General features: G+C 43.5%; 2 protein-coding genes and 2 long non-coding RNA genes across 8 annotated transcripts in view; 2 read left to right on the forward strand and 2 right to left on the reverse strand.

The window, feature by feature from the left end:
* The window catches only part of MORC1 (MORC family CW-type zinc finger 1), a 50,050-nt gene extending 45,114 nt beyond the window's left edge, over nt 1-4,936 (reverse strand). For 3 of the 5 annotated variants that reach the window (XM_081859653.1, XM_081859655.1, XM_081859652.1), the window contains exons 1-2: nt 4,638-4,936; nt 611-664 (exon numbers count right to left, since the gene is read on the reverse strand). In XM_081859653.1, coding sequence (XP_081715779.1) covers nt 611-664; nt 4,638-4,708 — 125 coding nt within the window. In that variant the 5' untranslated portion in view covers nt 4,709-4,936. Of the gene's footprint in view, nt 1-610; nt 665-4,637 lie in introns of those variants that run through there. The other 2 variants (XM_081859654.1, XM_081859656.1) reach the window with 2 other exon arrangements.
* Nucleotides 1-15,088, forward strand: part of LOC309340810 — a 54,009-nt gene extending 38,921 nt beyond the window's left edge. The window contains exon 2 of the long non-coding RNA XR_014156113.1: nt 14,701-15,088. This is a non-coding gene — a long non-coding RNA (uncharacterized lncRNA). The remainder of the gene's footprint in view (nt 1-14,700) is intronic.
* On the reverse strand, nt 6,043-7,765 carry LOC309340811. Its single transcript, XR_014156114.1, has 2 exons — nt 6,674-7,765; nt 6,043-6,229 (listed from the first exon to the last, which is right to left on the reverse strand). It is a non-coding gene; the product is annotated as an uncharacterized lncRNA (long non-coding RNA).
* LOC309340778 (uncharacterized protein C3orf85) lies at nt 6,061-12,093 on the forward strand. Its single transcript, XM_081859857.1, has 4 exons — nt 6,061-6,189; nt 8,608-8,741; nt 9,702-9,787; nt 10,724-12,093. Exons 1-4 carry the CDS (start codon nt 6,141-6,143, stop codon nt 10,839-10,841), a joined length of 387 nt encoding a protein of 128 aa, XP_081715983.1. The 5' UTR covers nt 6,061-6,140; the 3' UTR covers nt 10,842-12,093.
* Nucleotides 15,089-17,144: the final 2,056 nt, after the last annotated feature.

Raw genomic sequence — 17,144 nt, forward strand, 5'->3', positions numbered from 1 at the left:
TGGGATTCAATCACACAATAGGAAGTTCAAGTTGCACTACTGCAGTTGATTGGGACATCTTGTGCAACAAACTCTCTTCCCCAAAAAAATTCCAGAAATTTTGCACTGGGGAAATGATGTGGAAAATGCACTGGGCAGTGTGGAATAACACGTGCTTCAGTCAATGTCATCTAACCTCTCCACAAACCAATCAGGAAGAAAGCTACATAAACAGGTCACCTGGAAGTGCCCTCTGATAAAAGGAACCACCTGTTACCAATTACACATTTGTTATGACCTCCCCTGTGATTTTAAGCCCATCTAGAAGCAACAGTAGTTGGCCATCCCAGCCACAGAGGATAATGTTGTTCAATTCTGTGGATAAGCTCAAATCCAAAGAAAAGACTTGTGCGGCAGGAGAAATAAGCTTTCGTATACAACACTGAATAAGGAAGGAGTATTCCAAAGCCATTTCCTACATTTGAGAAAGATTTAAAATCTGACAGCTGCCTTCTTACGCCAAGTAGAACAGAACAAAACACATCTATTTCCACAACCTAGCATGACACACTCTCTCAAGCCCCAAGTACAGTAAGCAGCATAAAATTTAGTTCCTAAAAGTAGTATTTACCGGGAATTGTCAATCAGTTCAGCGATGGCTCCAAATAAAAAGTCGTGTGTTGTGCTAGAAAGAAGCATTAAGGGAGTTTTAGAAGAGAGAACCTGGAACAGCAACAAATCGAACACTTAAGCGTTATTTGGCATGCCAGAAAACAAAGCACCTCCTCTTCAAATCGTGGAAATGTCAAACTGAGGGCAGGGGAGAGAATGCTTGACTGGGGGTTCCTTCTACCTTGACACTTGAAATACAACTGGAAGGTGCGCATGCAAAAGGTAACAGCAATTCTTCTTCCTGAGCGGGTCACACGATAGATAACAGGAGACTGCAGTCCTTACGCAGCCCAGTCCTATGGATATTTACTCAGAGGTTCGATAGGACTTCACATTCAAGCAAGTGTGACTTGAGTCTTAATCCAATCTTTACTCAAGAGATAAACGCCACTTAATTCAATAAGACTGACCCCCCCAGATAAAAAGTACAGACAGGATTGTGCTGTGAGAGTGTTACTGCCAGATATATCTATACATTATATTTTGACAATGGGTGACTGCAATGTAACAGGTTTGTTGTAGTATAAACTCTCGCAGACTGCATATCATTTTGTCAGTTTCATGAAGGGTCTCTTGTTTTCCATACAGATTTGCCCAGGTTTTACACACTGTCATGCAGGCCTTGCTCTCTGGGCCATCGCAGACTGCATGTCACAGCTTCCTCTTGTTTGGGAAACCTGACTCCACAGTGCTCCCAATGTTTGTAAGTGTATTCAGCTGAATGTGCTTACAATTCTCCTTCTGACCTTCCTGACCTGCTCAGTATAGGAAGTCTGTGGTGGGAGTGAAACTGGGAAGTGAAACACCTCTCAGACAGTGAACGTCATAACGCCTGAAGAGGGCTGCAGAAATAGCTGGGCAGAAATCAACTCTGTGGTTGTGTCTGGAGTCACCAAATGTCTGCACACAAGTGACAAGGAAAAAATAGAATTCAAATGGCAGGCCATTACAAATTAGGCCTGCAACCAAAGTTGTGCAAACAACTCCCCTTTTCCACAAGTTTCAAGGAGGCAGAAAGAACACAGCAACACTGGAAGATGCCTTGTACTGTATCGGATCAGTGATGCATCTAGTTCTGTATTGTCTACACTGATTGACAGTGACTCTCCAAAGTTTCATCCTACCAGGAGATGCCAGGGATTGCATCTGGGACTTCTGCATGCAAAGCATGTGTCCTGCCACTGAGTTATAGGGCCCTTTCCAAAAGAAAGAAAGAAACACAGACAGATTTAGGACCCTACAGTACTAATTTCCATGTAAAGATGAACATTTAGGCCAAGTGGGGAGGAGGAAATCTGGCTCTTGCTGCCACAGCTTAGTCTGAGCTATGGGTGCAACAAGCTTTTCTGGGCCCAGCACACTGCATGTTGTGGAATGGGCCTTCCACCCCACCCACAATATATTGGCAAAAACTGCTACATAGTTACAGAACTGCATCAAAATTATTTTGAACAAATTAAACCACTGAAAACAAATTTGATTAACGGAAGCCTCTAAATGCAACTTTGTGGCCCATGAAAAAGGCTGAAGATATAGACAGGAAATAATAACATGTAGTTACTGCACTGGGAGCTGTAAAACAGCCAAGGCCATCCCCCCCCCACAACATTATGACGACCTGCATATAAATGCTACTGATAGGCAGAAGCCTTGCTCAGGGTGGCATTTTCTTAAGCCAGCCCTGCCCAAACACTTAAATCTAGATATAAAACACACGGTGAACTTGGCTTGCCTCGATTGGGATAATCAATAAATACTGGTTATGAACCTCGTGTCGCAGGAGATATTTGTGGGAATGCTGTTGTACCTCTTCAGGGGCACCAACGTGTAACATCAGATTCAATTTTTAATTGGTTCTGAAATGACTGTATGTGGGAATTTTTTTATTCTGCTTGGTGGGAACTGCTCTTTGCTGTGGGAAAATAAATCCATCCTTAGTCTTTCCCTGCATGGGTGCTGTATATATTGAACAAGAACAAAGAGCCACGTGGCCCCATAAAAACTAACGTATTTATAGCAGAAGCTACAGCAGAGGGACTTTATTTTATGAGTCATCTTGTAATGCAATAAATAAAGACACAGAACTTCAGTGCAATAAATGTGTTTATATTTAAGGTGCTGCAAGACAGGGTCTTTGGCTATGTATACACCAGTGGCTTAAAATACAGTGAGCGTCCCCCCCCCCAACTGTGTTCCTTGCACATTGGCTGAACACACCAGAGAGAAGACAAGGATGCCATCACCTGATGTATGTTCTGTTCCGTTCCCCCCTGTAACTCCCCTGAACTCCTATTAATGAAGCTGTCATCTGTGCATGTGCAACAGCTGCCTCAAATGTCCACACCTCATCTTAGCTGTGAAGTGCACGAGACTTATGTTTTCAAATCAGACGGAAGCTGGTTTGAGGGGAAACGCCCCAAACAGAAGCATTTCTCAAAGAACTACAGGATAAATATGGACTATGGCTGATGACATGTGACCGCCACTATGGGACTGTGCTGGAACCAGAATAAACGGTAATGTGTACAAACTGCCTTTGTTTTCTTTGCTCTAGTATGTTAACGGTGCAATCCTATAGGTGTCTATTCAGAACAAATCCCCCCTGAATTCAACAGGACTTGCTCACAGGAACGTTTGGGCATGTTTGGGCATGTTTGGGCATTATTGTGGGGACCCTCTTCACAATTTTTCTGCTTCACTTCTTTATACGCTCTTGGAGCAAATCAGGGGACTCTGCCTCCTAATGAGCCTGCTTCAGAGTCAGACTGGCTGGCTGTGCCCATTTACTTGGAAGCAAAAGTGGGGCTCAAGATGGCTTTTCTTCTCAAAGCCTAGGGAAAGGGACTGCACTCCGGAAGTTGTGAGACGACAACGCTCATAACTCCTGACAACTGGGTGGGCTGGCTGAGGCGCATGGGAGCTTTGGCCTAACAACATCTGGGTGGCCACAGGTTCCCCAACCTCTGGCCTAGGATTTGGCTGCATGCTTCACCCAGTTGGACCTTCCCCTCTTCCTAAGAGCCCTCACATGGTCTTCTCTAAACACAGCGAGCCTGATGGCAAGGTAGGTCCAAGCAGACACACACAAAGAGCTCCAGAGAGCCCCCTTAGGGGCTCAAATGTCTTTTAAAAACTTGGCTGGGATGCACAAGACTTGTCCCCTTCCCAGGGAAAGAATAGTAGCTCAGTGGTAGAGCATTTGCCTTGCATGCATAAGGTCCACTGGTTCAATCCCTGGCGTCCGCAGGTAGAGTTGGGAGAAATGCCACCAAATACTACACAGGTGCTGCTGGCCAATGTGTTAAATGCTGAGCTAGGTAGACTAGTGCTCTGACTTGGTATGCCGCTTCCAGAACATTTTAGATGTACAGTAATCACTGGTTGTTGTTTTTTTCTTAAAAAAATGTTTAGGGGTACAGTACTCTCATTTTCCAACTCATATTGAAATACTGCCCCAGAAAAAAGGACCAGGTGTAATAAAACAGAGGGGTAAGATAGTAAGGTGTTTCTTCCCCATTCTTCTAAGTGCTCAAAATGCTTTGCACAGAGCTTTTATAAAACAAACATTGAATTTAGCCAAAGTCTCCAGGGCACAGTACAGTGTGCTTTACTTTTTCTTTTTCTTGACCCAACCCTCATTTCAGTATGGAAGAAGTTTTAATGCCAAAAAATACACGTCATTCCTGCCATTTAGAACACGCATCCCACCTGGGAAAGGCAAAGGCCTTTCCAAATGATCTCCTCTACCCTTTTGGAGAGTTTTTTCACTCTTCCTTTTTGTTTTTCAAAAAAGCAAACCCCTCCAAATTTGGACCTATTTTTTAGAAGCATGTCCCGCTATAGGAAATGCAAAATTCCTTTGCAGCTGCTGGACCACCCCCCCCCTCCTGCCCGCCCCCCTCCTGCCCATGCCTTGGTGAAGCCAACAGCCAATGCATTTGGCCTGCATAAAACGAAACTGAAAAAGCAAAGGTCGCTCCACTTACGAGTTTGCATACAGGTACTCTAGCCTCAACCCTGCCCTGCAAAGAGCGCTGTAACGCGCAGCGTCGGCCATCGCCGCGGGGCCTGGAGCGCACGGGCCCAGACGCAGTCGCAGGGCGCCCCCTTGTGGCCAGCGTGCGACGACGCACCTCTAGGGCCCAAGGCGAGACTTGGGGGTTTAGGAAGGAGGAGGGTGGCGACGCCCTTCCGGCTAAGACCACCTTGTGATAAAGCTGAAGGCGATCGGGGAAAGCCAAGGAGGCAGCAGGAGGCTAAAGCACGGAAAACGCCCCAGGGAGAGAGAGAGGCTGCGTTCGGGGAAAGGAGAAGCCAGCCTAGCTTAACAGAAGAGCCCAGATGGTTCAGGCCAACGGCCAAAGTGGTCCATCATCCTTGTTTTCACGCGGACCAAGCAGATGCGCTTGGAAAGGGCGCAAGCAGGACCTGAGCCCAGGATCGCTTTTCCCTACCTGCTCTTTCTGAGCTTTCCTTCCTCCGGAGGGAGACCTTTCCTAGCCTTCTCCTGCAGGAACTGCAACCCCCAAATCAAAGAAATAATCCGAAGTTACACATATATAGGAATATACCAAAATGGAAGGAAAAAAGAGAGAGAGATGGTATTCAGTCTTTCTATCTCTGCGTTCACCTGTTTGAGGCCAATGAGGAGCAGCGGATGTACAAAGCAAATGTCCTGGCGTGTTTGTTTATTTGTGGAATTTTATATCCCACCGTGGCTCTGCAAGGAGCCCGGAGCGGCGTACAGATACGTAATTTAAAAGCAAAACACGATAAGCAGAAACATTCTCGAAACAAGCAACTTAAAAGCATTTGCATTTTTTAAAAAAAGTACAAAAAGTCTGCTTTCTTGGTGGCTGCAGTGCTTTCGGATTTTGGAACTCTCTTGTTAGGGATAATAATAATTTATTATTTGTACCCCACCCATCTGACTGGGTTTCCCCAGCCACTGGGTGGCTCATAATACATCAAACATCAAAAACTCCCCTAAACAGGGAGGCTAGACTACCTCTCTCCTTGCTGCAGAGGAATACAGCTTCATTCTGGCAGGCTTTGGGGAACTGAACTCACAGTGGAAGATCTTATTGGACATACGTGGAATATTTGATTATTTAGTGGTCTTAAGTGCATGCACCAAACCATAGACAGGACTCTTGCAGTATAAGGTAACTTCACCAGTTCATAATGCCGCCCCCAAAATGGAGCATATTTGATATTGCTGGTACTCAAAATTTAGTGGGTAAGTTCGGGAGGGGGAGGGGGAAGGGGACACGTCTGAGTTATATCAAAACTTCCATGTAAAAAGTCCAAAGGTTAGAAAGAGGTCGGGGAAACATGTCAATGCAACAGTGGACCCTGCCCTCTGCCTGCAGAACTCTTCCGATGGACATAGTAAATGATTGATAAAGCAAAGGGGATCTCGAGTACATAAAATACCTGGGTTTGAGGGTTATATACTCTGCTGGAAAGGTTGTCAAAGAATATACACCATGTCTGCTTCCGTGCTTCAAGTTGCTACATGTGCTGTATTGCTTACAGGTAAGCTTTTAGGCTTTGGCGTCAAAATGATTAATCAACCCTAGTTGTGGATTAAAAAGAATAGACAAAGATCGGTGAAGGAATTCGCAGTTAAGCGAATAATAATAATAATAATGATAATTTATTATTTGTACCCCACCCATCTTGCTGGGTTTCCCCAGCCATTCTGGGCGGCTCCCAACAGAATATTAAAAACACGATAAAAAACCAAACATTAAAAACTGGGTGCGCCTCTGAAGTGCCCTCCAGATTCACTTTCTGTGGGAGAGTATAAGAGAGCATGTAGAAAAAGAGCCGTGGAGGAACTTAAAAGCAGATTTCATTTTCATGTGGCATTCTGTAATGCCGGCAAAGCATTATCTTTTAATTGAAATACTTCTGTGGTCAGAATGAAGAAGTGTTGCTGAGCTTTTTTGCATGTTGCACTTAGTAACATTAGAACGGTAGTGTTGGGAAGGGTTCTTAAAAGCTAATACAGCCTCACCCACCCAGTGATTCAGGACATCTGCTGCTTTAGCATTCCTGCCAGGTAGACATCCAGCTTCTGCTTAAGAATCTGTAAAGATGAAGAGTCCACCAACATTCGAGACACAGCAAAGTCATGACTCTCTTATAGAAATTGGTGGTGCAGCTGCACTTGGAACCCTGGGTACAGGTCTGGGTGCCACACCTCAAAGAGGATGTTGGAAAAGGAGCAGACCAGGGCAACCCAAATGGTCAAGGGTGTGGAGGAACATCCCTGTGAGGAAGCATACAACACTTGTGGCTGTTTAGCTTAGAAACGAGGCAAATAGGGGACGCATGCTGCAGCTATGTAAAACAATGTCGGGCGTGGAGAAAGTGGACACAGAAAAGTTTTTCTTCCTCTGCATTTTAAATTGCATTTTAACCTGTATTTTATTTTATTTTTATTTTTTCTTGTTATGTTTTTACTGAAAATTTATTGATGTTAGCCGCCCTGAGCCTGGCTCTGGCCAGGGAGGGCAGGGTATAAATAAAATTTATTATTATTATTATTATTATTATTATTATTATTATTATTATACTGGGAGCTGGGTCCATTGTTTTGTTTATTTGCTTCACAGAACGTATATACAGCTTGATTGTGAGAAAGCCTCTGAGCATTTTACAGAAACCTAACATACAACATTAAAAATTATCAATAAAAACAGGTATTTAAAAATATACAAAAGACAATTGAAGTCAACAGCGGCTAAAAAGGAAAAGAATGCATGGATAGACATACCTTAACAAGCAGATTCAGGAAAGAGTACAGTGAAGGTGCTGGTCTGATTTCAATAGGCAGGGAGTTCCAAAGGACAGATGCTGCCACACTAAAATACCGATTTCTTACAAGTGTGGAGCAAGTATTGTGTAGCACCTGTAACGGAGCCAGTTCCGCAGTTTGAAGTAGTCAAGGGGGAAGGGGGGATGGATATGGGCCTAGGATCTCCACAAACCCACAGCACAGATCCTGCAAAGCATCTTCATTCAGTTGGCTTTGCTTCCTGCTATGCTCCTGGGGTTACATGGAGTAGGTAAAAACAAATAAGTGGGAGCAAAATTCTACATGTGTTGGTATGGATACATGTGCCTTAACCAACACCTCCCCTTGTTGCTGCTGCTTTCCCCAGACTGGAAAACTGCTCTTAAGCGCTCAATTGGAGCAAGCAGCAATTCTGAGTTTTCTCTGGATTAACGCTTGCTCCGATTTAGCACTAAAGAGTGGGTTTCCCCTGGGAAACGGGTGGGGAAAAGCACAGGTCAAGCAGAAAGCCCCTCGGAACTATGATTTCTGGGCATGGGATGAGCAGATGTTTGGGCGAGCCCTTTGTGCAGATTCACATCGGAAGCTATCCAGGAAGTTTAAATCACTCAACTTCATTGCAGTGATTTGCCCTTAGTGCACTTTAATGTGCTGGTTTTCAATGCCTTGGCTTTTCAAAGTTTGATGTTAAAACATCACTGTGAAATCTAATTTAACTGCTTCGTTAATGTAGAGTATTAATCAGTGCATTGATCATGGGAGAGATTCAGCTAACTAGTCCCTCTAGTGCAGTGCTTCCCAAACATGGATCTCTGGCTGCTTTTGGACTACAAATCCCATCATTCCTAACCAGCAAGACCAGTGGTCAGGGATGATGGGAATTGTAGTCCAAAAGCAGCTGAAGACCCAACTTTGGGAAACATTGCTCTAGTGGAAGGACTTCAGCTGGTGCAACAGGGTCCCCCCCCTCTCCTTGCTGTCCCCAGAACAGAGCATGCGGGGAGAAGAGGGGGAATTCTTGTATCTGGACAGTTGACAACTTTTCTGATGGAATGATCACCATGACGCCATGTTAAATTCCTGCCCGTATGTATGAAATCTTCATGTTCTGTTAATCCATGACTGTGATTGCTGTGCCTTTGCCATTTCAGGGATTTGGGGACTACCATTTGTCTCCGAGGAAGAAGCCAATGAGTTCTTACGACTTAGGAGACAAGCACCTTTTTCAGGCTATTGGGGTCCAGCTAGCCCCCAGAATGGCTGGGGTATGACCGTGGCAGAACAGGTATTCACAATTTTCTAAGATTTCATGGTAGAGCTTTGAGAGAAGGTCATTGTGGTTGGGGGGGGGCAGAGGATTTGCATTGCTCACTTGCAGATTTGATGGGTGGTGTGGGTCTGCGTGGATTTCTCTGTCTTAAAAAAAAAATGCAAAAGTAGCTCTTTTTAGGGGTTCAGAAATGTGGGTGTCAAATGTGAAAGGGTCTGGGGGAGAAGTATCCCCCCTCAGCTTGTTAGAATGCCTGTCAAGGGTTCCCAGGTCTATGCAGACATGGCAGACCTTTACAGACAGAATCTAATGAAATCCTGTCAGCAGGATTTCACCACCTTTCCCCCTCAAATAATGTGTGTCCATTATTCACATTGTGAATGCCCCCAAATGCCCTCCCCCAAAAGCACCTAACCTCTATTTAATTACATTTAACTTTTAAGTCATTTCAGTTTTTAAACAAAGGTATTATTCCACAAATTGCCACGAGTTCTGGGAGGCTTAAAACCATGTTCTATTGATGTTACATATATAATGAAATTATACCAGGTATACGTGGGTTTTTAGTTTGTCCGTTAATATTGTTTGAGACCCGGATCTCACAACTCTGGGACTAATTGTTAATGGGCAAAGGGACAGTTGCCATAATGCATGAGGTATCGTGGTTGAGAAAGGGTTGGTTACATTAAGAATGCAAGTACTTTAACATTGCTATGCTAATATTACTGGTGTGTGAGTGAGGGAGTGAAGTGAATGACAATTGTGCCATGTAATCCAGTGTTTCTGTTGAGTGTTGGGTTATCCCCCCCCCCCCCAGGGAAACATACTTGAGGGCAGAGCAGGCTGTGAATTGATTGTAGCAGCAAAGTTGTGGGAGGGGGCCGTTAACTGCTTTCCCATTCCTGGAAGGGGGGGGGGAATCTGATTCCTGAGGGTGGGTTGTTGCTTCTGGCGTTAATCATCTGTTTTCACCAGGCCAGCGAATACTGGACATCGCTGAGGACGTCAGCACAGTACTACATGGATTTGGGATCTGTTGCATTTGATACCGATACAGCCAGGTAATTTGCATGTGTGTGAAATTCAGTCTTTGTGAAGGAATCTCTGAACCTACTGCATTCAGTGAAATGCATCTTAAATTCAAAGGCAGGATATAAAATGCCTGAAAGAAATTTGCATCGTTTGTGAGTTACTGCTGACATCATTGGCCTAGGTGAGCCAGCTTACAATTCTCTCTCTGTGTTCCTTAGACTTGATAGATAGATGGTAGATAGATGATAGATAGATGATAGATAGATGATAGATATAGATAGATTAGATAGATAGATGATAGATAGATAGATAGATAGATGATAGATATAGATGATAGATTGATATATATATAGATGATAGATTATTGATAGATAGATCGATAGATAGAGTTGGAAGGGACCACAAGAGTCATCTAGTTTAACCCTCTGCAATGCAAGGAATCTTTTTGCCTAAGGTGGGGCTTGAACCCACGACCCTTAGCTTAAGAGTTTCATGCTCTACAAACTGAGCTATCCCACAGGCTCAAGCCATCCCACTTGCTCTAGACTTGTGCATGTACAAAGGAAAGGAACGTAGCTCAATGGTAGAGCATGTGTTTTGGATGCGAAAGAGCCAAGGTTCAATCCTCGGCATCTCCAGGTGGGTCAGGGCAAGGCGCCAATCTGAAACCCCCAGAAAATTGCAGCCAGTCAGTCTTGACAGTACTGAGGTAGATGGACCAATGAGTGTGGGTTAGTCTTATGCAGGTCACGGGTTGTATCCCACACTGCATGAACAGTGCTGCATTCATGCCATGGGACTTCCACTTCCTCTCCTTTCCTTCTGCACTCACAAAATGTGCTCTAGAGGGTCCCACAACCCTCTGGAGGAGATTTTGAGGGTTTGCCTGGGGCTGTAGGGGAGAAAAGCAAATGTTTCCATGCTAAACCTTTTGCAGGAGTCTGACAAAGAAATTCTGATTACAGGGACCACATTAACTCTTACATGGATCTGTTACGGGAATCGGGAGCGCATCTTCAGCAGCAGAAACGTAAACGCCACATTATTACACCTGAATCAGACACTGACATTTATTGTCCATAAAGTCCATTGCTTATGCCAACTTGACTGTCAACACCTCAGAGGAACTGTACTATCCAATGGAAATTCTTTTCACAGGGACCAAATTAACTCTCATATGGATGTGTTGTGGCAATCGGAAGCAAATCTTCAGCAGAGGAGAAGTAAACCCCACATTGTTATAGTGGAATCAGACATTGATCCGATTCCTCCATTCAGAGTTTAGTCCATTGCTTATGTCAACTTGACTCTAAACTGTAAGATCAACACCTCAGACAAATTGTACTATCTAATGGATATTCGGCATCCTTTGAGTCAACAGAAACCTCTTCAGAAAGACTTGGATTAAAACAGGCATAGGCAAACTCCATCCTTCGTATGTTTTTGGCCTACAACTCCCATGATCCCTAACTAGCAGGACCAGTGGTCAGGGATGATGGGAATTGTAGCCCCAAAGCATCTGGAGGGCCGAGTTTGCCTATGCCTGGATTAAAATAACAAGAGCAGAATCCATCAGGAAGCCATCCATCTTTCTCAGACGCATAGGAGGTGCCCAAGAGGTGCCTATTCATCTCTTGTACAGCTCTTGCTTGCCTCAGGCTGTAGGTCTAGAGCTGCTAAACCCTATTGTATCCCACACATTCAACAGAATATAAAAGAACACAACAAAACATCAAACATTAAAAGCTTCCTGATACAGGGTTGCCTTCAGATGTCTACGGAATATCACATAATTGTTTATCGCTTTGACATCTGACAGGAGCCCGTTCCAAAAGGTGGGCACCACTACCAAGAAGGTCCTCTTCCTGGTTTCCTGTAACTTCAGTTACCTCAATGAGGGAGCCACCAGAAGGCCCTTGGTGTTGGACCTCAGTGTCCAGGCTGAACGATGGGGGTGCAGATGCCCCTTCAGGTATACTGGGCTGAGGCCATTTAGGACTTTAAAGGTCAGCACCAACACTTTGAATTGAGCTCAGAAATGTACTGGGAGTCGATGTAGGTATTTTAGGACGGGTGTTAAATGATCCCATTCTTCTTGTATCTTCAGGAAGTGATTCTTACCATCTCTCTGCCATCTCTTCCTACCCGCAATCACCACTTTTGTATTGCTTCCTTCTTTTGTTTGCCTTGTCCTTCCTTCTTCCTGTATTTACTATTTCAGCTTCCATGTCAAATATTCAGACAGCAGTTCTGTAACATTTCCCCTAAATAACCTACTTGAGAGTTGCTGTTAATTTCAATGGACCACTAATAAACTTTGTTCTAAAAAATCAAAGCACAGACAAGTGCCTTCCTTTATTAACCATAATTTTGCCTCTCTTTTCTAATGTGATGGATGTGTCTGGATGTGAGTGAGTCAAGTTTTGTGAAGTGGACTGTAATGTTTGTCAGCTTTAGCTTTGAGTCAGGCTCAGCATTCCCTTTGCTTCTGTGTTTGAAAGCATGCTGGCTGCCCACCTTTCCACAGGACAATGATAAAAAGTGCTTCTTCACACCGCACATAGTTAAGCTATGTAATTTGCTTTCACAAGTAATAATAATAATAATAATAATAATAATAATAATAATAATAATTGTACCCTGCCCATCTGACTGGGTTTCCCCAGCCACTCTGGGCAGCTTCCAGCACATATAAAATCTTAATAAAATGTCAAACATTAAAAACTTCCCAATATAGGGTTGCCTTCAGATGCCTTCTAAAAGTTGTGTTGTTCTTGACATCTGATGGGAGGCCATTCCTCAGGGTGGGCGTCACTGCTGAGAAGGCCCTCTGCCTGGTTCCCTGTAACCTCACTTCTTTCAGTGAGGGAAACACCAGAAGGCACTTGGAGCTGGACCTCAATGTCTGGACTGAACAATGGGAGTGGAGACGCTCCTTCAGGTGAAACTAGAAGTGAAACCTGAAGGATTTGTTATATCCAAGGCAAAAACTAGATACAGCAACAGATGAGGACCAAAATTTCAGCTCTCATCCCTCCCACTCCTCCATAATGTTCCACAGGACCAGTGTGGGGGTTCATTCTTGTGTGCCTGCTGAGGTCCACAACTCAACAATCATTGCTAATCCATGGAGCTCCCTGACCTGCTCCTCTTCATCTTTTTTGTTGTCACACACGCTATGGAAGTGAGCAATGACAGGAAGGTAGAAGCTTCCATTTGCCTTGCCCTTTTGCTCTGAGCAACCATGCCAATTGGCGGTCCAAAGGTCTGGCAAGCAAATGAGCAGCAGCAACTGCAGGAAAAGTAGGCTTACTAAAGGCATCCTATTCCTACCCAAAAGCCTGGCACTGGCACATTTGTCCTCTGATGCTCCACATGTGCTGGTTTTCCTATCCATTCTATAACACACACACATCTCCATGTGAATGTGGAAAGTCACAACACAGTGATGTTGCATTATGTGTACACTATCCCTAAGCATTGCGCAGGGACAGGGAAGGAGAAAAATGGCAGCCTGTTTCTGATGGTAGCTCTGTCTAGCTCCAGCCTCAGAGATGTAGCCATTAGCCCTAGGGCAAAAATGGCTTCCAGTGGCACCAATGGGAGCTTTTCCCCCAATGGTAATTGATTTGCCCAGAAATGGTGCTTGCGTGTTTAATCTCTGACTCTCTCCTGCAGTGATTAGGCCTTGTGCCAAGAGTCCTGCAGAAGTGCAACCTGAGTTTATCTATCTTATAACAAATTTCACTGTTCCCTGAAAAAAGACACCATGCAGCAGAATATATAGCATTTGAAATAGCATTGGAACAGCAGTGACAAATTAGATCATCGGATTGAGGTTGCAGAGTAGCACATAACTGCTCTACCAATCATATGTTCAATATAAATAATGCATTTATGCATGTTTCTGTCTCGTTATCTTGTGAAAGAACCACTCTTCACTTTCCAGTGCAATTATTTGTATAAAGTCTCCTTAATGTCACTTGCTATGCCTATCTGTTCTTTCTCTTTGCTTGTTCGTTCCATTGGGAGGACTTCCACAAATCCTGCCCCACACCCCGGAGTCGATACTCTAAAGCAGGGCTGGTGAACCTGTGGCCCATCAGATGTTGGGACTACATCTCCCATCCATCCCTGACCATTGGCCATGCTGCCTGGGGTTGATAGGTGTTGGAGTTCAACAGCATCTGGTGGGCCGTAGGTTCCACAGCTCTGCTTTAAAGCAACAATGTCTAATCCACAATTAGAAGAAATATCCAGTCTCTAACTTGCTTTGTGGTCCAATAGGATTTTGAATCTGAGTCTCTCAATTTCATGTTCAGAGCTCAGTAGTGGCATTCAAGTTAGAATGTGCACTTGCCCAGGAATATTCTGCTATGAATTTCAGTACTGTAAGGAAAAACCCCTGCAGTCTAATGCCCAAGAAATAGTTCAGGATTAGCATCCATGCCAGAGGGAAAGCTGTGATTTTCTAGAAGTTGCTGGATATGTTAGTACTAAATAAAAATAATATTTTTTTCCATTTATTTATTTGCTTACTATATTGGTTAAATTTGTATCTTGATTTTCCACCAAGCTAACAACAAAAATTAGAAAGCAATAAAATATAATAAAATACAGTAAAACAGTAGTATAATATAGCCCCTCCCCAAGCAAGGTTAAATATCCACAATAGCAATAAAAACAATCAGGTAAAAGCTAATTTAGGATTACTCCTATGAACAGAGAACATAAAATAGACCAGATCTGTTCATCCAACACCATCATCTCCCCCTCCATCACTGCTGGCTCCTTCCCTGGGGAGAAGGATTGTTAAACCAAACATGGTTGGCACCATGTTGACCTCACTGCCACCTCCCCCTCCCCTTCTGCCTCCCAGGAAGCAGTAGTAGGGTAACTGACCGGAGGTCAGGTGAGCGCCCCCCCCATCACCCTCTAATAGAAAGATATACAAATGCATACACAGAGGGAGAAAGAACAAATCAAATATCATCATCATCATCATCATCATCAATACTAAATTGTGGCTGCAGCTGAATGCCAGCACACCATCCATTACTGTACAGTATCTGTATCCAAATCTATGTGATGAAAGGGGAAAGGTTGTAAAATAAGTCTGACCACCTAAGAATGCCAAGGAAAAGCCTCCTTATGGCGATTTGTTCCATGTTAAATGATCGTGTCAATCGGGGATATAAATTATGACCGAGGAAAAAAAGAATCTGATAATTTGGGAATTTGTAATGTACATGCATTTTTATTATATTTTTTTGCAGCAAAACTTGATAAATGTGTATTATTTCTGTCAAGGAAGCCTGACAGCAAAGGCATATTATTACAGCCCTCTCTTTAATACTTGTCATGCAGGAAAAATAGGCTTTGAGTCTCGAAGCGACTGTTAATATGGGTGAAATATTCTACAGCAATCCCCGCAACTGATGTGACATTATTAATACAAATGTTTTGCTAAGATAATAGCCACTGCTACTTATCTGCCAGAGCAATTAAAAAGTGCTAATAAAATAATATTGAGATAAATTACACAGTGCTTTCTATTATAGAGCCGGTTGCAGGGAAGGGGCGGAAAAAACCCTTTAATTTTTTTACAGCTCAGGCCACAACTTGTTAGGAATTCATTTTTGCAAGTAATACCACGATAAATTTTAATAGTATAGATAGCGTGTTCTTCATTGCCACATTAATTATGCATTTAAAACTCTGCGGCCCAACACTTCCAAGGAGGGGGACATGCCGCCTGTCTGTGTTGCAACCTGAGCCAAATTGCAAAGGTGCCCAATACGTCAACAGTGGCGGCATTTGACATAGTTATTCTACTCCAGCCTCTCTATGCATTCAATTACTGTCATGCTCCCTTACCTTCCTGGCTTATGGAGGGAGGAGCAAGAGCCTCAAGGATGTGCTTCCAGGACTTCCAGGCCCAGCTGATGTTTAGTTATTGGAACAGTTTCTCCACGTTCCCAACTAGAAATGATATCTGGCTCTGGTGTGTTAGTAGACTGGGCTACAAACAAAATGACTATGGCCCTGATCGTCTGTGTTTTGCTCAGGCAGCAGTGGACATTCCGTGGACTCAAACATGGCCTCTCAGATAATATGGGAGAGTGCCATCATCATGTTTGCGGTGAAGTGAAAGGTAAAAAAAAAAAGGTAAAGGACCCCTGGACAGTTAAGTCCAGTCAAAGGCAACTATGGGATTGTGACACTCATCTTGCTTTCAGGCCAAGTGAGCCGGCATTTGTCCACAGACAGCTTTCTGGGTCATGTGGCCAGCATGACTAAACCACTTCTGGCACAATGGAACACTGTGACGGAAACCAGAGTGCATGGAAATGCCATTTATCTTCCCACCACAGCAGTATCTATTTGTTTACTTGCACTGGCAAGCTTTCAAACTGCTAGGTTGGCAGAAGCTGGGACAGAGCAACAGGAGCTCACCCCATCGTGGGGATTTGAACCTCCGACCTTCTGATCTGCAAGCCCAAGAGGCTCAGTGGTTTAGACCACAGCACCACCCGCGTCCCATGCTTACTTCAGTCATTTGATCTTCCCCTCCTCTCTTCAGCCTCTGTAGATTACAGGTTGCCTCTGAAGGAAGTCAAATTTGCATCAAACTTTTAAAAGCTATTTTATATACATTATTATTATTATTATTATTATTATATATTTATTTATATACTGCCATCAAAAGGGACTCAAGGTGGCTTACAAATAAAAATAAGAACAGCTAAAAAACAGGGGGGGGAGGAACAATCTTAAAAAACAAAAACATTGATAGAATTAAAACTATATATTTATATACACATATAATTGCACATGTGAAATTCTGTTAAAGCCACACAAATCATTACAATAAAAACAGCACAGCACCAGCCCCTTCATTAAAAGCACTCAGTTCCCAATGCCAGTTGGAACAAGAAAGGAGGAATCTAGTCTAACTAGACAGATGGACCAATACTCTCACTTAGTTTAAAGCAACGTTCTATGCATATGGTGTAGTCCTAACTAAACTATGTGCATGTTTTGCATTATGTTATTGCAATAAAGGCCATAATCACTGCTGATGTGATGATGTAGTTCTGTTTGGACCAACCTTAGGTGAAATTTTGTGCTCAGTTTTGGACTTTTAAAAAAGTAGTCAAAAGGGGAAAGTTTAGGATAGCTTAATGTTTTCTTGCCTGCTATTTACGGTAAGCCTGTTTTTGCCTTTTCTCTACAAGAAAGAGACAACATTCTTTAATAATATTTTTTTCTCCTATCACAGACTTCTTGCTATTCCAGTGCAGGCCATTTGTCTTCTCATTAGCATAGGATCCAGCATCTACAGAACAACATTATTTGCTCCAAACCGTTGCAAAACCATGATGA

This window comes from Podarcis erhardii, assembly GCF_964252035.2.
Source record: "Podarcis erhardii genome assembly, chromosome: 4".
Lineage (NCBI taxonomy): Eukaryota > Metazoa > Chordata > Lepidosauria > Squamata > Lacertidae > Podarcis > Podarcis erhardii.

Bases quoted from the DNA above. Each gene is read 5' to 3' on its own strand.
- LOC309340778 (XM_081859857.1), top strand. From the start codon at position 6,141: ATGTCTGCTTCCGTGCTTCAAGTTGCTACATGTGCTGTATTGCTTACA. The intron at 8,742-9,701 runs GTATTCACAATT...TGTTTTCACCAG, and splicing joins GTATGACCGTGGCAGAACAG to GCCAGCGAATACTGGACATC. The intron at 9,788-10,723 runs GTAATTTGCATG...TTCTGATTACAG, and splicing joins TTTGATACCGATACAGCCAG to GGACCACATTAACTCTTACA.